The sequence below is a fragment of the Diaphorina citri genome, unplaced genomic scaffold (assembly GCF_000475195.1).
Source record: "Diaphorina citri unplaced genomic scaffold, Diaci psyllid genome assembly version 1.1 scaffold4, whole genome shotgun sequence".
NCBI lineage: Eukaryota > Metazoa > Arthropoda > Insecta > Hemiptera > Psyllidae > Diaphorina > Diaphorina citri.
The window spans coordinates 479,279-498,257 of NW_007377443.1; the positions used below are offsets into that span (position 1 = coordinate 479,279).

At 40.8% G+C, this 18,979-nt stretch overlaps 2 protein-coding genes across 2 annotated transcripts in view; both read right to left on the minus strand.

Annotated features, from left to right (window-relative positions):
* The window catches only part of LOC103522333 (dynein beta chain, ciliary-like), a 73,747-nt gene that overhangs the window by 26,968 nt on the left and 27,800 nt on the right, over positions 1-18,979 (minus strand). Inside the window, exons 34-49 of the mRNA XM_026829949.1 lie at positions 16,317-16,516; positions 15,858-15,887; positions 15,339-15,440; positions 14,715-14,939; positions 14,106-14,332; positions 13,617-13,763; positions 6,950-7,184; positions 6,432-6,604; positions 6,048-6,186; positions 5,559-5,693; positions 4,722-4,984; positions 3,892-4,093; positions 1,799-2,023; positions 1,278-1,488; positions 801-928; positions 244-392 (exon numbers count right to left, since the gene is read on the minus strand). Of these exons, the coding sequence (XP_026685750.1) occupies positions 244-392; positions 801-928; positions 1,278-1,488; positions 1,799-2,023; positions 3,892-4,093; positions 4,722-4,984; positions 5,559-5,693; positions 6,048-6,186; positions 6,432-6,604; positions 6,950-7,184; positions 13,617-13,763; positions 14,106-14,332; positions 14,715-14,939; positions 15,339-15,440; positions 15,858-15,887; positions 16,317-16,516 (2,791 nt within the window). The remainder of the gene's footprint in view (positions 1-243; positions 393-800; positions 929-1,277; positions 1,489-1,798; positions 2,024-3,891; positions 4,094-4,721; positions 4,985-5,558; positions 5,694-6,047; positions 6,187-6,431; positions 6,605-6,949; positions 7,185-13,616; positions 13,764-14,105; positions 14,333-14,714; positions 14,940-15,338; positions 15,441-15,857; positions 15,888-16,316; positions 16,517-18,979) is intronic.
* LOC103520358 (dynein heavy chain 17, axonemal-like) lies at positions 9,283-11,176 on the minus strand. Its single transcript, XM_008485471.3, has 4 exons — positions 11,001-11,176; positions 10,443-10,578; positions 9,954-10,088; positions 9,283-9,549 (listed from the first exon to the last, which is right to left on the minus strand). The coding sequence occupies exons 1-4, from the start codon at positions 11,108-11,110 to the stop codon at positions 9,283-9,285; spliced, it is 648 nt and encodes a 215-aa protein (XP_008483693.1). The 5' UTR covers positions 11,111-11,176.

The following is an 18,979-nucleotide window of genomic DNA, read 5'->3' on the forward strand; positions in this document are numbered from 1 at the left end:
TGTCCTGTAGGCAATGTAATTTAAATGAGAGTGTTCACACTACACACGACACGATTTTTTTTCCGAACGACAAATGTAAACAGGCTTCAAGGCTGGGTGAGGTTGATATAAAGAGGCAAACAACTTGTAACCATATGGAAGGTACAAGCCCCGTCACTAAAAACCTTGGCAGCTTTACTGTATAGCGTTAAACCTATAAAAAGACATTATAATTGAATTGATTTCTAATTAGATTATACTTACGGGTTCCATCCCAAATCTTGTGGATTAATGTATAAAATACCAGCACGGGATACCGTGGCGGGAGTTGCGGTCCTCAGATTGGAAATCTCGAACAGTAACCGCATGGAAGGCGTGAGGGCGATTCTCTCGTTACTAGCTAGAGTGAGGACCTAAAGAATAACGGTAAGTTTAACTCTCGGATTTAGCAATCTGATTGGTTGATTTATTAAAAATTAAAAAAAAAAAAATAATAATAATAATAAATAAAAAACACCCAATCAGATTGCTTAAACCGAGATTAAAACTTAAACAGAGTTTAAACTCACTCTTTAGTGTGGTAATTCTAGTCTTCCCATCCCTTTTGGGGTCGATGGGTGGGGGGGGGGATATGAGGGGGACACCCTCATCCTCCACGCGTCCTTCTGTTGGCCCTGGGGGGGTTGGGTGCACTGGTGGTAGTGCTGTCACACGTTTAAATTTACTTTTTTATTGTCATGTTATTTCAAAATTTAATAATAAATGAAGCACAAATATTACTATTACTTTGTAGCCCCCGGCCTTCAGTAGCTGAAATCTACCTTATTATCATCCATGACAGTATTGAGAGATTCGATCCACATTGGATCTATGTCTCCATCCATGACCATCCATTTGGGTCCGTCTCCGGTAGATTGAGCCTGCTCTCTAATAAGACAGGAGAATAGTCCTGCAATCATACAATTCAATGAACCGTAACTTCTGGAAACAGGGCCCAAGGATACTTTTGATCTAGATAATTTATCGAATCTCTGTGCCAAGTTCGAGCGATTTTGGCTGAAATCTAAAGGCCTGAGCATTGCGAACTCTTTTTGAGCTTTTTCAAAGATTTGGCGTTAGATAGCGGCCGAACCGGACATTTCTCGAGGTCCGGCCCGCGGACACTTTTGATCATCATTAATTATGGAAGCTGTCTGCAAAACTTGAGCGACCTGTGGCTAAAGGTAAAGTCGTGCGAAGTGCTAGTTCCTTGATAAGTGTCATGGGTATGAACAAGAATCCACTAGCACTATACCTACCATCTTTCCACTCTCGCGTCGAAGGATTAATGATGCCAAACAGTTCATCATTGGTGACAGCTTTCGGCTCCAAGTCATTGTACATGGGCTTCTTCTTAGCATTCACATAGGTCTTGTACAGGGTCTTCCACACACACGACTTCCCCGTGCCTGCAAACCCTATGATGAACACCGAGTGACGAACGGCGAATAACTCTACCAGTTGTACAACCTGAAATGAAATCACAGCCTAGTTAGTTTGGAAGGTAGCGCCCCTTGTAAGCGCTAGGTCACGGGTTCGATTCCCACCCGGAGCGCTCTTTGTCCTAAATAGCTAGGTTCTAACAAATGTTAAGTTGGGTAGGTTTTAAGAATAGACACAACACTAATTTTGTTAAACAAAAAGCAAATTGTTATCATTTTCCCTTATTGAGCCTCTGTCATCTGCATCAAAAATTTCCATTTCCATATTAAGAAGAGTCTTCTTCTCAGCAGACCTATCCCAGCAGGAAAAACAAGGTATATTCTATTCTATTCTTTACCTTTAGTATAAAAGAGTCCTCAGGTTGTAGTTTCATATCGATAGTTGCCTGTCTAACTTGCTTCTCAAAGTCAATATCTCGCTTCCTAGGCACATCCAGAGCGGGGAACAGATCTCCAATAAGTCCCATGAACACTTGTAAATCCTCTGTGATGATCTTGGGTATGTTAAAGTCACGCAAAGCACGCATGAGGACTTGATCTTCTGGACGTTGCCTGTCTCCGCGCTAGGAAACAAGTGTGGACGAGGTTGGTAAGGTAATTAGGCCCGTTCCTATTTGTTGTTCGGGGAAAAATCGTGTCGTGTGATGTGGGAACACTCTCATTTAAATTACATTGCCTACAGAACATTCAGCGGGGGAAAATCGGATGAAACTCACGAAAAGTGGGAACAGGCGTATAACAGTAGCAGTGAAGTATTCCTTTTGGAAGCTGGATTGAACGTTTTTGCACTTTTTTCCCATCCCTTACTAATGATTTATCACTTACCAATTATAGTAAGTGATTATTCAAGCTGGATTCTAAGAGCATAGATTCGTGTAAGTTTAACCCAACTTTTAGGACTGTTCGCCTCTACACTTAAGCCTGAAAGTGGGCTTTTTGTGTATGGAGTTTGGCTGATTCTAAGACGAAGCTAAGCCCAGGGTGTCTACCAAAATGGAAAAATAAAATTCCCTGACTTTTCCCGGTTTTCCAGTCCAATTTTTCAAAATTTCCAGTCTCCTTTCCCGGACCCCGCATTACCGATTAACATCACTGGTTTCCTGGGGAGAGAAAATACATAATGTATTCTTTATCGTTTTTTTCAATTTCTATTAGCTACATTTCAGTTTGATAGAGGGACCTGTAAACTGCTAAAGTCCCGAAATCGCAGAGAGAAGGAAGACAGGAAAGGAAAAAGCTAGTCGTTCCGAGAACGAACATTATCCGTTCAGGATAAAAATCACCCCGGGCAGGAATCAAATCCGCGGCCTAGCGCTTACCCTCTAAGTTAATTAGGCTGGCCGTTTAATGTTCAATAATCCGGACGAGAAGACCTCATTTATACAACAGAACACACAAGCAAATCCCGATTCGCATTTGTTTTACCTTTTGGGTATGAACAGATTCATGAAGTATCGGACCCGGGTCGTTTCAGCCGTGTCCACAATCTGGGACTGCAGGGGTATGTCCGGGTCCAGCTCAAACTCCAACACCATATCCGTCCACGGCAAAAACTTCTTGGTTTCCTCATGAATGAAATAGTTGAACACGGGCCCCGTAGCCGGGAACTTGACGGATTTGAACTCGTTAATCCACCACTTGGAGAATTCGTTACGCCAGTCTACCAACTGGTCTTGGAACGTGGCCGATCCGAACGCCCAAATGCACGCGAACACGAAGTAGATTTCATACCTGAGGAGAGTGGAATACATGAAATCAAATCATGAATTATTTGTGGGTGGTGTTGTTGTTGTTCTAGCGGCTTCAGCTGTAGCCGAATGGTGATGGCAGAATAAAGAAAAAATATATTTCATTTTTTTTTTTTTTTTTAGAGAGAGACATAGAGTAGATTTGTCTAACTGTGGGTCTAGAAACAGGAAGGAGAACAGCTAACCCTGACCAGCCTAGCTAGCTGGCAGATTTTCAAAGGGTTCGCTCCGCTTTTAAAGAATAAGCACAAGTCCTCACGATGGTTGACTGCGGTTCAGGTGGTAAATAGTCAGATAGTCTTTTTACAACTTTGTGGGCATCATTGCGGGTTATCAAGATATGTGGCTTTTTCACTTTGAATGGACAAACCCTTGTGGGTATCACAGCTTTAAAAAGGCCAATTCTAAGGTTAACGCCACGCCGGAGGCGTTCTCTACCACCTAACCCTTAGAACTCCATTATCATGTGGTTACTTTCTCAAATAAATAATGCTAAAATTTCATGTGTCGGCTGGGTTCGAACAGGCGATCGTCTTGACCACTACGCCACAAAGGCAGGTGGTGTTATTATACAAGATAGCCCTCAGATCAATCACATAGGGCTTGCCATTCACTATCAGGTAGACCTGACAGGTACACCTGATCAAGTCTACCTGATAGTGAATGGCTGGCCTAAAACTTACCTTCAAAGAGCCAGCCACCACCAAAACAGACTTGATGGCTCTCAGACCCCAATCGTAATGGTCCTGTTTGGATAGCAACTCTTTACACAAAGAATAGAGAGTGATGAATTTGCGAGAGAGTAGACGTGCCTCTTGGAAACCTTCTGACACCAACATGATTTCGCAAATCAGAGCGAAGTCGGGTACAACCATGGCACAAGGTCTGGAAAATGAGTTATCTTGATAAAAACACGGAACGTAAGTAAGAATAATAATAGTACTTATTTATACTGCTCGCATAGGACTGAAAAGTCCCTCTACTCCAGCAGTAGGCTACTACAATTACTGTGGTTTAATTCTCAAATTATATTGAGGATAAAATTCCATACCTCCGCTGGGATTGAACCTAAGCCCTCCTGTTTACCAGGCGAGCGTTTTGACCACTACACCACCAAGGCAGGCCCGAGAATGCACTATTATTCTAGTTAGATTCTCAATTCATATTTCAGTACAAAATTATCTATCAAGGCTAGGATTGAACCCACGCCCTGCTTATTTTTACTACTCGCATAGGACTAAAAAGTCCCTTTACTCCAGCAGTAGGCTACTACAATGACTGTGGTTAAATTCTCAAATTATATTGAGGATAAAACTCCATACCTCCGCTGGGATTGAACCTAAGCCCTCCTGTTTACCAAGCGAGCGTTTTGACCGCTACACCACCGAGGCAGGACCGAGAATGCACTATTATTCTAGTTAGATTCTCAATTCATATTTCAGTACAAAATTATCTATCAAGGCTAGGATTGAACCCACGCCCTCCTCTTTACCAGGCGAGGCCAAGTTCTTACCTGAACAAAGCTTTCAAATTCTCAGGTAGCTCAGCGCGGCCCGCATACCCAGGATTCATGGTAATAAACATCCCCACTGTAGTAACCAGCTTGATATTCTCACCCATGAAATTGAACCGGGACTTCCTCATTTTGACCGAGTCCAACACTGACTTGACCTGTACGGCTACCACAGATAGCACCTCTACCGAGATCCGATTGAACTCGTCAAAACAGCCCCAGGCTCCCGTCTGAGCGAGGCCCTTGTAGATGTTACCGCAAGACTAGATTCACCCATGAAATTGAACCGGGACTTCCTCATTTTGACCGAGTCTAACACTGACTTCACCTGTACGGCTACCACAGATAGTACCTCTACCGAGATCCGATTGAACTCGTCAAAACAGCCCCAGGCTCCCGTCTGAGCGAGGCCCTTGTAGATGTTACCGCAAGACTAGAGGGGAGGGAACGAACGGAGTGAGGTTACAAGTTTTAACTCCATGACTTTTCGTTTAATTTACGCCAGCCACTCACTATTAGGTAGACCTGATCAGGTGTACCTGTCAGGCCCGCCTGTCAGGTGTACCTTATAGTGTGTCTGCTCATCAGGTAGACTTGACAGACGGACCTGATCGGGTGTACCTGTCAGTTCTACCTAATAGAGATTGGCTGGCCTTAGGTGTATTTTCCTTTCGGAAACTGAGATGATCTCCCTCCTCCTAAGTAGTCTGAGTTGTTAGAATCTGGAGGTTTGAGGGGAAGAGAGAGAAAGAGAAAGAGAGAGTAGAGGGGAGAGAGAAAAGGGAGGGGAGAGAGAAAGAGAGGGGTGGGAAAGAGATCAATAGAGATTACACTTACCCTATAATCCATCTGTTCGGAACAGTTAAACACATACACCATAATGCCAATAGCTTTACCCAGATCTTTAGTAGTTTCCGTCTTGCCTGTTCCAGCAGGGCCTGCAGGGGCACCGCCCATGTTCAAATGAAGACTCTGCAATAAAACAACATAATAAAATACGGTGCCTAGGCATTTAAAACACTGCCTACGCAAATGAGAATGATAATGGTTTGGTGGAAGAGCTACTCCAGGAGAACCCTGCCATTTAAAAGAAAGCCATTAAAAAAAATGATACCTATGGACTACAAAATCGATTAATCGCCCCATCAGACACAATAACTTTATCAACTCAATATTTGAAGGAAGAATAATGGACAAAGACCAAAGGAACGTCCAAGACAGTCATAACTAACCTGTGTCGCTACTAATTTAAATGAAGACCAAATTTTATGTCGCCACCGAGATTCAAAGCGCAGTCTTACCGTCATTGGAACTATTAGGTCTTACCTGACTCAAAGTAATGTAACACCTATCAGTGAGAGGTGTAATAACAAGACGTGGTGTACAGCCAAGATACTCATGATCAAACTTGAACTCCGCGTCACAAATGTTCGCGAAACAATCACCCAACAATGAACCGTAACTTCTGGAAACAAGGCCCAAGGATACTTTTGATCTAGATAATTTATCGAATCTCTATGCCAAGTTCGAGCGACTTTGGCTGAAATCTAAAGGCCTAAGCGAACATCAAAAGCGAACACTTTTGATCATCATTAACTATGGAAGCTGTCTGCAAAATTTGAGCGACCTGTGGCTAAAGGTAAAGTTGTGCGAAGCGCTAGTTCCTTGATAAGTGTCATGGGTATGAACAAGAATCCACTATCACTATACCTACCATCTTTCCACTCTCGCGTCGAAGGATTAATGATGCCAAACAGTTCATCATTGGTGACAGCTTTCGGTTCCAAGTCATTATACATGGGCTTCTTCTTAGCATTCACATAGGTCTTATATAGGGTCTTCCACACACACGACTTCCCCGTGCCTGCAAACCCTATGATGAACTATGAAAGTTCATAAAATCTAGATCAAGAATCCAGGAAGTTAGATAAGGTAAGTAGGTACCCACCTGTGTACCTACATACGTATTAAACAAAGCATGGACTGAGGGGGAGAGTATGTTTAGGTAAGACTAATCTTCGTGTGTTGACCCAGGTACCTATATTAATACCCAGCACCATATTCTGAGTTTAAACCAATGCATTTAGCAACTTGATTGGTGAATTTTAAGGAAGACGGGATAGGAGAAAACCAGCAGAAGGACCCTTTAAAATTAAACCATTAAGAAAATAAAAACCTTCTCCAGACATAGGAATTGCTTCTATTTACCTCTCAATAGTTTTAATTACCTGCTTTTTGTTATAATCTTTGAGCGCATTCTCATACCCCTCCTCGAGTCTGGCGAAACAAATGGAGACCTCTGTGGTCCACCAAATCTGAGTCCCACACAATGCAGTCTGTCCTGGATAGTCGAATAGCCACTGCTCTCTCGGCTTCTCATCATATGCAGCTACTGCTAGTGACATACAATGTATACCAGTACGTCGCATGGAGTCAGTCACGTTATTCAGCCAGTTCTCAACCAAGCAATGGCTCAGGCCTGTTAATTTCTTCAATCTTTTTTATCCGACTAGGGTAAGGTCTTGAGTCCTCCATTTGCACCATGAAATAACTGCGCCGCAGGCCAAATTTTTTCAAGATAAATGACCTTTGACCAAGATAATGACCTCAAGACTACTACAGCCATTTCTCTTTGATCTGGCTTTGGGCCCCTAATAGGTATTTACTATAAGTGAACTGGCATTTTTTTAAGAATATAATAAGAATATAGAATATAATAACAGCGCCGCAGGCGAAATTTTTTGAACATTTTGGTCTAAAATCTTCAGAAATTCACGAAATCCTAATCTTCACTCCGCAGGAGAATTTTTTAAAAAAGCATGAACCTGAAGTTTGTCATTATACAGTGTACACATTCACAAATCCTGGGGGGATGAAGGTTAACACAAAAAAGGGGGAAATGAGCAGCGCCGCAGGCGAAATTTTTGAAAATTGGGAACTACAATTTATAGAAACCAGAATTAACGAAATTGAATTTTTTATGACCACAGGCGAAAATTTTGGTCTCTAATTTTAAAAAACTTAGTCTTCAAAAACACAAAATTTGGCGCCGCAGGCGAATTTTTTGAAGATTTTGGTCTACAATAGTAAGAGAAGCAGACTTGTCAAAGGTGTAATCTTCAGGGCCGCAGGCGAAACTTTTCAGTAAGTATATAACCTGTAGCTTGTCATGTGTCAGTTTTTTATGTAATTAAATACGTGTAAAAGACGAGTATAGATATTCCCCCCAATACATTTCTATAGAACATAGAATGACAGCGCCGCAGGCGAAATTTTTTTCGAGAAAATTTAAGTAGCTCCTTCAAGATTGCCTATAGTTATCCCCCCAATACATTTCTATAGAACACAAAATGACAACGCCGCAGGCGAAATTTTTTTTCGAGAAAATTTAAGTAGCTCCTTCAAGGTTGCATACTTTTTTTACTGACCAAAGTCTTTTCTCGTTTTATAGGCTTTGAAATATTCCCAAAACTTTTTCATGAAGAGACAAAATTTCAGCGCCGCAGGCGAAATTTTTGAGAGATTATATGTTGCCCCTTCATGGTTGCATACTTTTTTAATTGAAATCTTTCTTTGTCTTTTTTTAGGCTTTGAAAAATTCCCTGACTTTTTTCGATTTTTGGCACTTTTTCGTGAAATTCCCTGACTTTTCCAGTCTCCATGAAATTCCCTGACTTTTCCCGGTTTTCCCGGTTTTCCAGTCTGGTAGACACCCTGTAAGCCAATTCTAAGGTTAACGCCACGCCGGAGGCGTTCTCTACCACCTAACCCTTAGAACTCCATTATCATGTGGTTACTTTCTCAAATAAATAATGCTAAAATTTCATGTGTCGGCTGGGTTCGAACAGGCGATCGTCTTGACCACTACGCCACAAAGGCAGGTGGTGTTATTATACAAGATAGCCCTCAGATCAATCACATAGGGCTTGCCATTCACTATCAGGTAGACCTGACAGGTACACCTGATCAAGTCTACCTGATAGTGAATGGCTGGCCTAAAACTTACCTTCAAAGAGCCAGCCACCACCAAAACAGACTTGATGGCTCTCAGACCCCAATCGTAATGGTCCTGTTTGGATAGCAACTCTTTACACAAAGAATAGAGAGTGATGAATTTGCGAGAGAGTAGACGTGCCTCTTGGAAACCTTCTGACACCAACATGATTTCGCAAATCAGAGCGAAGTCGGGTACAACCATGGCACAAGGTCTGGAAAATGAGTTATCTTGATAAAAACACGGAACGTAAGTAAGAATAATAATAGTACTTATTTATACTGCTCGCATAGGACTGAAAAGTCCCTCTACTCCAGCAGTAGGCTACTACAATTACTGTGGTTTAATTCTCAAATTATATTGAGGATAAAATTCCATACCTCCGCTGGGATTGAACCTAAGCCCTCCTGTTTACCAGGCGAGCGTTTTGACCACTACACCACCAAGGCAGGCCCGAGAATGCACTATTATTCTAGTTAGATTCTCAATTCATATTTCAGTACAAAATTATCTATCAAGGCTAGGATTGAACCCACGCCCTCCTCTTTACCAGGCGAGGCCAAGTTCTTACCTGAACAAAGCTTTCAAATTCTCAGGTAGCTCAGCGCGGCCCGCATACCCAGGATTCATGGTAATAAACATCCCCACTGTAGTAACCAGCTTGATATTTTCACCCATGAAATTGAACCGGGACTTCCTCATTTTGACCGAGTCTAACACTGACTTCACCTGTACGGCTACCACAGATAGTACCTCTACCGAGATCCGATTGAACTCGTCAAAACAGCCCCAGGCTCCCGTCTGAGCGAGGCCCTTGTAGATGTTACCGCAAGACTAGAGGGGAGGGAACGAACGGAGTGAGGTTACAAGTTTTAACTCCATGACTTTTCGTTTAATTTACGCCAGCCACTCACTATTAGGTAGACCTGATCAGGTGTACCTGTCAGGCCCGCCTGTCAGGTGTACCTTATAGTGTGTCTGCTCATCAGGTAGACTTGACAGACGGACCTGATCGGGTGTACCTGTCAGTTCTACCTAATAGAGATTGGCTGGCCTTAGGTGTATTTTCCTTTCGGAAACTGAGATGATCTCCCTCCTCCTAAGTAGTCTGAGTTGTTAGAATCTGGAGGTTTGAGGGGAAGAGAGAGAAAGAGAAAGAGAGAGTAGAGGGGAGAGAGAAAAGGGAGGGGAGAGAGAAAGAGAGGGGTGGGAAAGAGATCAATAGAGATTACACTTACCCTATAATCCATCTGTTCGGAACAGTTAAACACATACACCATAATGCCAATAGCTTTACCCAGATCTTTAGTAGTTTCCGTCTTGCCTGTTCCAGCAGGGCCTGCAGGGGCACCGCCCATGTTCAAATGAAGACTCTGCAATAAAACAACATAATAAAATACGGTGCCTAGGCATTTAAAACACTGCCTACGCAAATGAGAATGATAATGGTTTGGTGGAAGAGCTACTCCAGGAGAACCCTGCCATTTAAAAGAAAGCCATTAAAAAAAATGATACCTATGGACTACAAAATCGATTAATCGCCCCATCAGACACAATAACTTTATCAACTCAATATTTGAAGGAAGAATAATGGACAAAGACCAAAGGAACGTCCAAGACAGTCATAACTAACCTGTGTCGCTACTAATTTAAATGAAGACCAAATTTTATGTCGCCACCGAGATTCAAAGCGCAGTCTTACCGTCATTGGAACTATTAGGTCTTACCTGACTCAAAGTAATGTAACACCTATCAGTGAGAGGTGTAATAACAAGACGTGGTGTACAGCCAAGATACTCATGATCAAACTTGAACTCCGCGTCACAAATGTTCGCGAAACAATCACCCACTTCTTTGTCCCATCTGAAACATTTTTATAAGTTTCAATCAAAATCAATGAATTATTTGTGGAAAAGCAAAGAACCTCATCTTCACAATTTTTGTGGATATCCCAGCATTACTCAGTACTTCCTTTACTATCAAATCGTGAATCTTTGTGGTAAAGCAGAGAATTTCTTCACAACTTTAGTGGGTATCACTAAGTGCTTCCTTTACTATTAATTTTAATCTACTAATATCATCATTTTACACTGGTAATGCCGCCACTGGTCCCCAATCGACTGAAGTAACTACTCAATTGTCCTCACGAGGCTAAGTGCACCCCGAACTCCAAGCACAGAGCCGAAAAAACTTTGACTCCGCCGGGAATCGAAAGCGAGGCTTTTGATTTTCAAGCCTAGTGTGATACCCACTCGGCCACGGAGGCTACTAAGTTTTTACTATACCTGTGTCTAAGCTGAGACTGCCACATGAAAGCACCACTGGATTCTATCTTCTGCAATATCAACTTGGCTACAACATCTCTGGAGTGAACGTCTATGGTACATATGGTCATAATCTTTTGTCTGTCCCCAACTGTTAATTCTCCCAGCAATAGAACTATGAGGGCATTCAGTTGATTGATCTGAGAAAGGGAACAGGGAGGAACGAAGTCATTAGCTATGAAAGTTCATAAAATCTAGATCAAGAATCCAGAAAGTTAGATAAGGTAAGTAGGTACCCACCTATGTACCTACATACGTATTAAACAAAGCATGGACTGAGGGGGAGAGTATGTTTAGGTAAGACTTATCTTCGTGTGTTGACCCAGGTACCTATATTAATACCCAGCACCATATTCTGAGTTTAAACTAATGCATTTAGCAACTTGATTGGTGAATTTTAAGGAAGACGGGATAGGAGAAAACCAGCCTTTTCGATAACGAAAACGAACCCTATCTGTTTAGAAGGACCCTTTAAAATTAAACCATTAAGAAAATAAAAACCTTCTCCAGACATAGGAATTGCTTCTATTTACCTCTCAATAGTTTTAGGAAAAAGGGAGGGAGAGAGGAGAGAGGGAGGGAGAGAAGAGAGATGGAAGAAGGAGGAAAAGAGGAGAGAGAGAGAGAGACAGAAGGAGGTGAAAAGAGAGGGAAAACTCACTTGATTTTCTTCTAGCATCTCAATGAGTTCCTCACTACAACGTAACAGCGGAGTCTTGGTTCTAGCGTGAATGTCATATTCGAACTCCAGAGTAGACCAAACCTAGAGTAGATAAAATACAAGTTAAAATAGAACTCACTACCAGTAGAATTACGAATTATAGTTAGAGACTTTGCGTTCTAGGGAATTAGACTTGAAATACAAGTTGGAAAGTTACAACAGTAGAAATCGTTTGTGTCCTAACACCTACTCCTAATGATATTTATCATCTCATCCATCAACAGTTCCAATAACGCCAGTCACCACCTGCATTATTATTATCACCCAACCGGCTACAATTGAATACGTCCCTCAAATTATTGATTGGAAAGCTGGACCGTTGGGGTCACCAATAAGACCTAGATACTCGTACAAGCGGTAATTTTTGAGTGCCTGTTTCAGTACGAAACTGTGTATGCGTTTTAACCTTTGCTTCGTTTACATTCTTCTAGCGTTATACATCAATCATCTCCTACTGCTAAGACACAAAATATTACCTTGTCGAAATCTTTCAACACCTTCTCCATCTGTTGCTCCTTGACACTCTTGTCCACAATGGTCTTTACTTCCTCTTCAAACTTGTACAGTTCCAGGTCGAGTAGATCTTTGAGCGTTGTGCTGTCGTCAATGCTGAACTTGACTTTAGTGACGGACATAAGCTCTTCCCAGTGGCGGTCTCGGATGGCGGGGTTCTGCAGCTCAGTGACGGCTTTGAGAGCGGCAATCATGTTCTTGATTTCGCTCTCTAGCTGAAGGAAGATGTCCCAGTTCCGCAGGTCTTTGTCGAGAGCTGTGGGGGAAAGAGATGAGGGTAGAAAATAACAACAATAAAAATAAGGTTTTTACATATATATCTCTGGAAAATTTCTAGGAGGGGATTCTACAAGATTGGCAGAACAACACCTAGGACAGACTAGAATGGAGAAGGCTGGTGTGAGAACTCAGGGACTCTCACTATCTATGAAGACCTCGGAGTAAGTAAGTAAGATTTTAAGTAATTATATTGTCATAAGATTTATAACTGATTGGCCTAATTTTTAGTCCTTTAAAGGTATTTTATTATAGCCTCTTTCCAAAGGGAGAATATTTTGGGAAGAGAGGGAGGGAGAAGGAGAGAGAGAGAGAGAGAGAAGAAGAAGGTGAAGGGGTTTGACTTACTTCTTAACTCTTTGGTAAATTTCTTGAGCTCCATATCCATAGCTTCCGAATCTATTTTCTTCCACAAGGTTTCCTTCCAATCCAACATCCAGCCTGAAATAATAAACCATAACAAATTGAAAATAAAAGTAGAAGACACACACACATACAATATCTGCCATGGTTTCATTAACTTTCCTTTGTTCCAGAATTTTTTTTAAACACCATTTTGCAAAAATTGAAAATTAATGAGCTTGACCATTTTTTTATGCATTTAATATTCAACACATTGCAAAATTTTCTTATATCTCGGGTATAAACTTCCATAGGTATGGGCCTTTAGGAGATCCATCGGAATGAAATGATGAATATGGGGATTTAGCTACTGAATTGGGGATTTACCTTGGATGACCAGAATGTAATCCCAAATCAGTTTAGCCATCTTCAAGTCCTTCCTTGCGTTGGCCAGGGCTTTGAAGTCAGGTTTGTTAATTTCAAACAGAGCTGCCTGTTCCATGAGTTTATTGAGCACGTCTTCCATCTCTATCATTTCGGTGCTGGCTTTGTCTATCTCACGGTTAGAAATTTGTTTCAATGGCTTTATTGGACATTTTCAAGTTTATAAAATTGGGAGTCCACATTTGACACCGACCGGAGACCAAACAAATGACAGCCAAACTAAATATGTAGGTAAATATATAGTGCTTATTTATACTGCTTACGATCTGATATTACTTGCCTGTCCTGAACAGTCGCAATCTCCATTGAACTCGACATACTCTCCATCCTTAGCATACATGCCTTGTGCTATCTTGACATTGATCTTCCCATCCTTACCTGGGCGGAACTTGAGTTTGGCCAGAGAATCATACAGTTTGGTCAGGTGCCTGAAATAGGGGAAGTAAATGTTGAGGGAAGAAAGGGATTTTTTTTTTAAGAGTACCTACCTATTTCACCGCCGTTATTTCGTAGCAATGAAACATATGCTACATTAAACGCTTGTGGTCTGTGTCGTAGCATGTCCATCCCGTAGTATGTCCCTCATCAGATGGGCGATAAGAGACACAATAGTCACAATACTTCCCAATTAGGTGCTGGCTCAACACGAGCGCACATTTTTGTCGATGGTCGGCATCGAACCCGGGACCTTCTGCATGGCAAGCAAGCGCGTTACCACTGGACTAACCTGTTTAAAAGGGACCCTTTTTCCTACTTGGATTTTTACTTACTTGCACACCGCCTCTGGATTGTTTCCATTCGCCAGAATATCCAGTAGATCCGAGGAAGACACGAAGTAAAATCTCGGATAAGTCAGCTTCTTGGTTTCCAAATATTGGGCCAAAGCTTTCTCGCACTTGGTTAGGTCTTTCTGTATGGTCTCTAACTTCTCGTATAGTCCAGGCTTGTTGGTGCCGATTACTACGTTGGGAGTTTTGTGCATGTCTTGAGCGAGTGCCTGAGGAAGTTATGAACGTTCTAAATATCATGTTTGAGAAAGAAGAAAGAAAGTTGGATGGAGGGAAGATAACAACGGACGTCCCGAAAAAATCGAAGAGAGAAGGAGAACAGGATATTAGAAAGCCAAACGTACCGAGAACGAACCATATCTGTTTAGGATAAAGTTCGCCCCGGCTGAAAATCGGACCCGCGATTTAACACTTACAAGGCAGGCGCGCTACCCTCCAAGCTGGATTCGTATAAGCTTAACCCAACTTTTGGGGCTGTTTGCCCCTACACCACCTACGCCTTAGAGCGGACTTTTTGTGTACGAGGAACTTACCCTCCAAGCGAACTAGTCTGGGTTACCGAAGCAGGTTTATAATAAAATCCTATCTTACCCTAAAAGCCTTGTCAGTGGCATCAAACCGCCTAGAATCCTCAGGCAGCTGCTGTCGTATATCATCCGAACCAATGAAGATGCTTTCTAAATGCTGCCAAGTTCTCTGCACTTCGATCCAAATGCTGATGACAGCATCTGCATTGGACAGCTTGATCTGCCACTCGTTCACTTCCTTCTGGAAATAACCGACGAACTTGGAACTTGCCATGTTCTGCAGTTGAACCTGGTGATAAAGAAATGAAATGTGGTTATTAAATCATCACTATTTGGGGTAAAGGTAAGGTAGTATTAAATCATCACTATTTGGGGTAAAGGTAAGCCTTTCCACATTTTTTATGACATTAAATCCGCTAAAACAATTTTTATGGAAATCCAAGCACAGAATACAAAAAAAAAACTTTGATTAACCGGGAATCGAGCCGGGAACCTCCGGTGTGCACGCCTAGTATGATACCCACTCGGTCAGTAGTAGGCCATGGGGTCTGTAGGGAGAGAGTGAGAAGGAGAGAGAGAGAGGAAAAAGGGAGGGAGAGGAGAGAGGGAGGGAGAGAAGAGAGATGGAAGGAGGAGAAAAAGAGGAGAGAGAGAGACAGAAGGAGGGGAAAAGAGAGGGAAAACTCACTTGATTTTCTTCTAGCATCTCAATGAGTTCCTCACTACAACGTAACAACGGAGTCTTGGTTCTAGCGTGAATGTCATATTCGAACTCCAGAGTAGACCAAACCTAGAGTAGATAAAATACAAGTTAGAATAGAACTCACTACCAATAGAATTACGAATTAGAGTTAGAGACTTTGCGTTCTAGGGAATTAGACTTGAAATACATGTTGGAAAGTTACAACAGTAGAAATCGTTTGTCTCCTAACACCTACTCCTAATGATATTTATCATCTCATCCATCAACAGTTCCAAGAAAGCCAGTCACCACCTGCATTATTATTATCACCCAACCGGCTACAATTGAACACGTCCCTCAAATTATTGATTGGAAAGCTGGACCGTTGGGGTCACCAATAAGACTAAGAATTTTTGAGTGCCTGTTTCAGTACGAAACTGTGTATGCGTTTTGACCTTTGCTTCGTTAACATTCTTCTAGCGTTATACATCAATCATCTCCTACTGCTAAGACACAAAATATTACCTTGTCGAAATCTTTCAACACCTTCTCCATCTATCAAAATGGTCAAGGAGAGGTAGATGCCCTAGTTAGTGTAGAAGTGCGCCTGCTTAGTAAGCGCTTGATTCTATTCCGCCCCGGGCAAAATTTAACCTAAACAGATAAGGTTCGTTCTCGGAACGGCTGGCTTTCTCTTGTCCAGTCCTCCTCTCTTCGATTTAGAGACAGAAATGGAATGAATACCTTGTTTATCCTGTTTGGATGACAGTATAAAGAAGGTTTTGTGTATTTTATGGGTTTAATAATATAGTATAGTTGCTATTAATGACTTTATTTAATTTTGACATCCTTTGTAAATACTATTTTACTTAGGTTATTTATGAAGTATCCATTTTCATAAATTTAATAACCTAAGTAAAATAGTATAGTATAGTTGTTACAGTTCCCTCTCTATTACTATTGGGATCTCTATGCATAACTTACCTTGTAAGTATTTTCAGTCCGCTTAGCAACGCGTTTGATTTTCACTCCCATATCTGTTATGTCCTCAATGATTTCCTTCAACTGGGAGCATAGGCTTTCTTCTTCGGCTTCGTCATTGAAGTTGAGAGTGGGAGTAAACACCAGGTCCGGTTCTTCCAGAGAGAATGAGACGCGGAATAGGGGTGCCTTGTTTGAGAAATCTGTGTGACACATTTCATCCGTAATGTAGACCAGACTGGAAATAATAATAATAGTATAATAATAATAGTACTTATTTATACTGCTCGCATAGGACTGAAAAGTCCCTTTACTCCAGCAGTAGGCTACTACTATTATTGTGGTCCATGCAACACTAGCAAATCTCTGCAATACAACACGGAGACTTCCGTGTTTATAGGTTTGGATGGGAGCATTGTATCATTGTTTGTAAACAATACTTACTGTTTGTTTTATGTTTATATTTGAGATGCTACTGTCATGGTCGCATAGAAACCGTATAGTCCACTTATCCGGGGTGATTAACTTCTAAGGAAAGACGTGGGGTGTTTGTACCTATTTGTATCATACATAGGTGTTTGGCTCTGAAGGTGGAATATCTGCAGACAGAAGCCTAGATGTATCCGTCTTGGAAGTAACCATTGTTGAGGAAATAGAGATTGTTGTATATTTATCTTGAGGACGTTTGAAAAGGGTCTTGTCCTGATGAAATAATAATAATAATAATAATAGTGCTTATTTATACTGCTCGCATAGGACTGAAAAGTCCCTTTACTCCAGCAGTAGGCTACTACTCCAGACACCACACCCATTGATTTATTACCTGGTCTATATTCTATATGTGTCATTGATAGCAGTCCTATGTCTTTCATTTTAGGTACTAGAGAGTGATTTAACATTTGCCAATTATTGCCATTGAAATGCACAAATGGTTTATTAATAAAGTGAAAATACTGTTGATTACTAGATCAATATCCAATTTTGAGCTTATGGCGTTGCCTCAAGAACCTTCTTTAAGTGAGATGACTAACATAAACCTTGTCCTTTCTGTCTGCTTTCAGGTAAGACCCGTTTTCAATCCCACACTGGAAATTGTGGTGACCCAATCGACCCTTTCTGGGTCCTTGGGTCATCCATTGAATCAACTGGTAACTAGCCGTAAGTACAAATACGGGTTAATTTCCTGTTCACACTGTTTTTAGCCAAATACCTACCTTAAATTAAGCCCGATTTCATAATCCAGTTGGATTTACTGATGGGTTTACCTTTCAGATATCAAAAAAGAAAATATTAGGAGTGTTTTTAGCCAATATTTTTTACTTTCTTTTTTGATATTTTTGACTCATCACCTCATCAGCAGATTAATTTTATTAACAAACTACCTAAGTATGAAACACTTAACTGAGAAGTCAACACATTAAACTGATTAAACTGTCCCTCTATTAACAAATAATTAAATTAAACACATCATCCTTATTTTTATTTTCTTAATTTTTCAAATCGATAAACATAATTATTTATGCAGTTCTCCGTCTTATTTGAATACAATCAACTTCCTGTCCCAAATGACTTCGTAATAATATGATAACATGTGGACTTGGTCTTATTATCTTGTTAATTAGGACTGAAAAACACCGTGTCCACACTTCCAGTTTTCTCAAGAGACTTCAAAAATAATAACAGTTATCTAAATTAATATAAAAATGAAAATCAAAAAAATAAATAAATGAAATCGCACTTCCCTCGAACGTCAACAAGCGGTTTATTTTGTAAGAGATTTCTAAGAAGGAAACAACATGAGAACACTTAATAGCCGCAACTTTTTACACGGGATGCAAAAAAACATTGTTTCTTGAATATAAGGAGATAAACAAGTAAACATAATTATTGTGAAAATAAAATTAATCGACATGATTATGATCAGAAGACTTATAAAAGACGAAAGAGAAGAAGAAAGAAGAGAGAGGAGAAGAAGAAAAGGAGACCGTGTTAATTGCACATCCGGCTTTATTTAGTGTCTTCTTCTTTTTCTTTTTCTTCTTCTTCTTCTTCTTCTTCTTCTTCTCGTCTTCCTTTTCGTCACATTATTCTTCTTAAATCGCATCTCAGCAGTGCTCCTAATAAAATTATAATTATCGCAAAATAATAACAATGACAATAACAACACTAATAATAAATCGTGGGAATCAATTTGACATTGCGAGACAATTAAATTATGACCCTAATAATGACATGACATCGGATGTAAATAAAACGGTTATTATAATCATGACACAAATAACTGAACGCGTGAAGTGAGCTTCAAGTTTTGACTTGACGATTCTGCATTTTTTTTTTTTTTTTTTTTTTTTTTTTAAATTTTTTTTTTCTGGCGTCCCGAAATCGAAGAAAGGAGGACAAGAGAGGAGAAAGCTTTCAGAGAACGAGCAATGTCTGTTATGGATAAAGTTCGCCTCCGAGAGGGAATCTAACCTGTCAAGCTAACTAGGCTGGCTTATAACCAATAAGTGAAGACTTTGTTGAAACTGCTGGTAAAAAAAGTCCACTCTGGCAGTTTAAAAAGGGTCTTCAACAAATTAATATCTTGAGGCCCATTCCCACTTGTCGTGAGTTTTATCCAATTTTTTTTTCCGAATGGCCAGTAGGCAACGTAATTTAAATCTTAT

What these genes read in the sequence shown, in the direction of transcription:
- LOC103520358 (XM_008485471.3), bottom strand. Translation starts at nt 11,110, where the DNA reads ATGACCATATGTACCATAGACGTTCACTCCAGAGATGTTGTAGCCAAG. An exon ending in CAGTCTCAGCTTAGACACAG is followed by an intron (nt 10,579 to 11,000) that starts GTATAGTAAAAA and finishes AAAATGTTTCAG; the next exon opens with ATGGGACAAAGAAGTGGGTG. An exon ending in GTTACATTACTTTGAGTCAG is followed by an intron (nt 10,089 to 10,442) that starts GTAAGACCTAAT and finishes GTTTTATTGCAG; the next exon opens with AGTCTTCATTTGAACATGGG.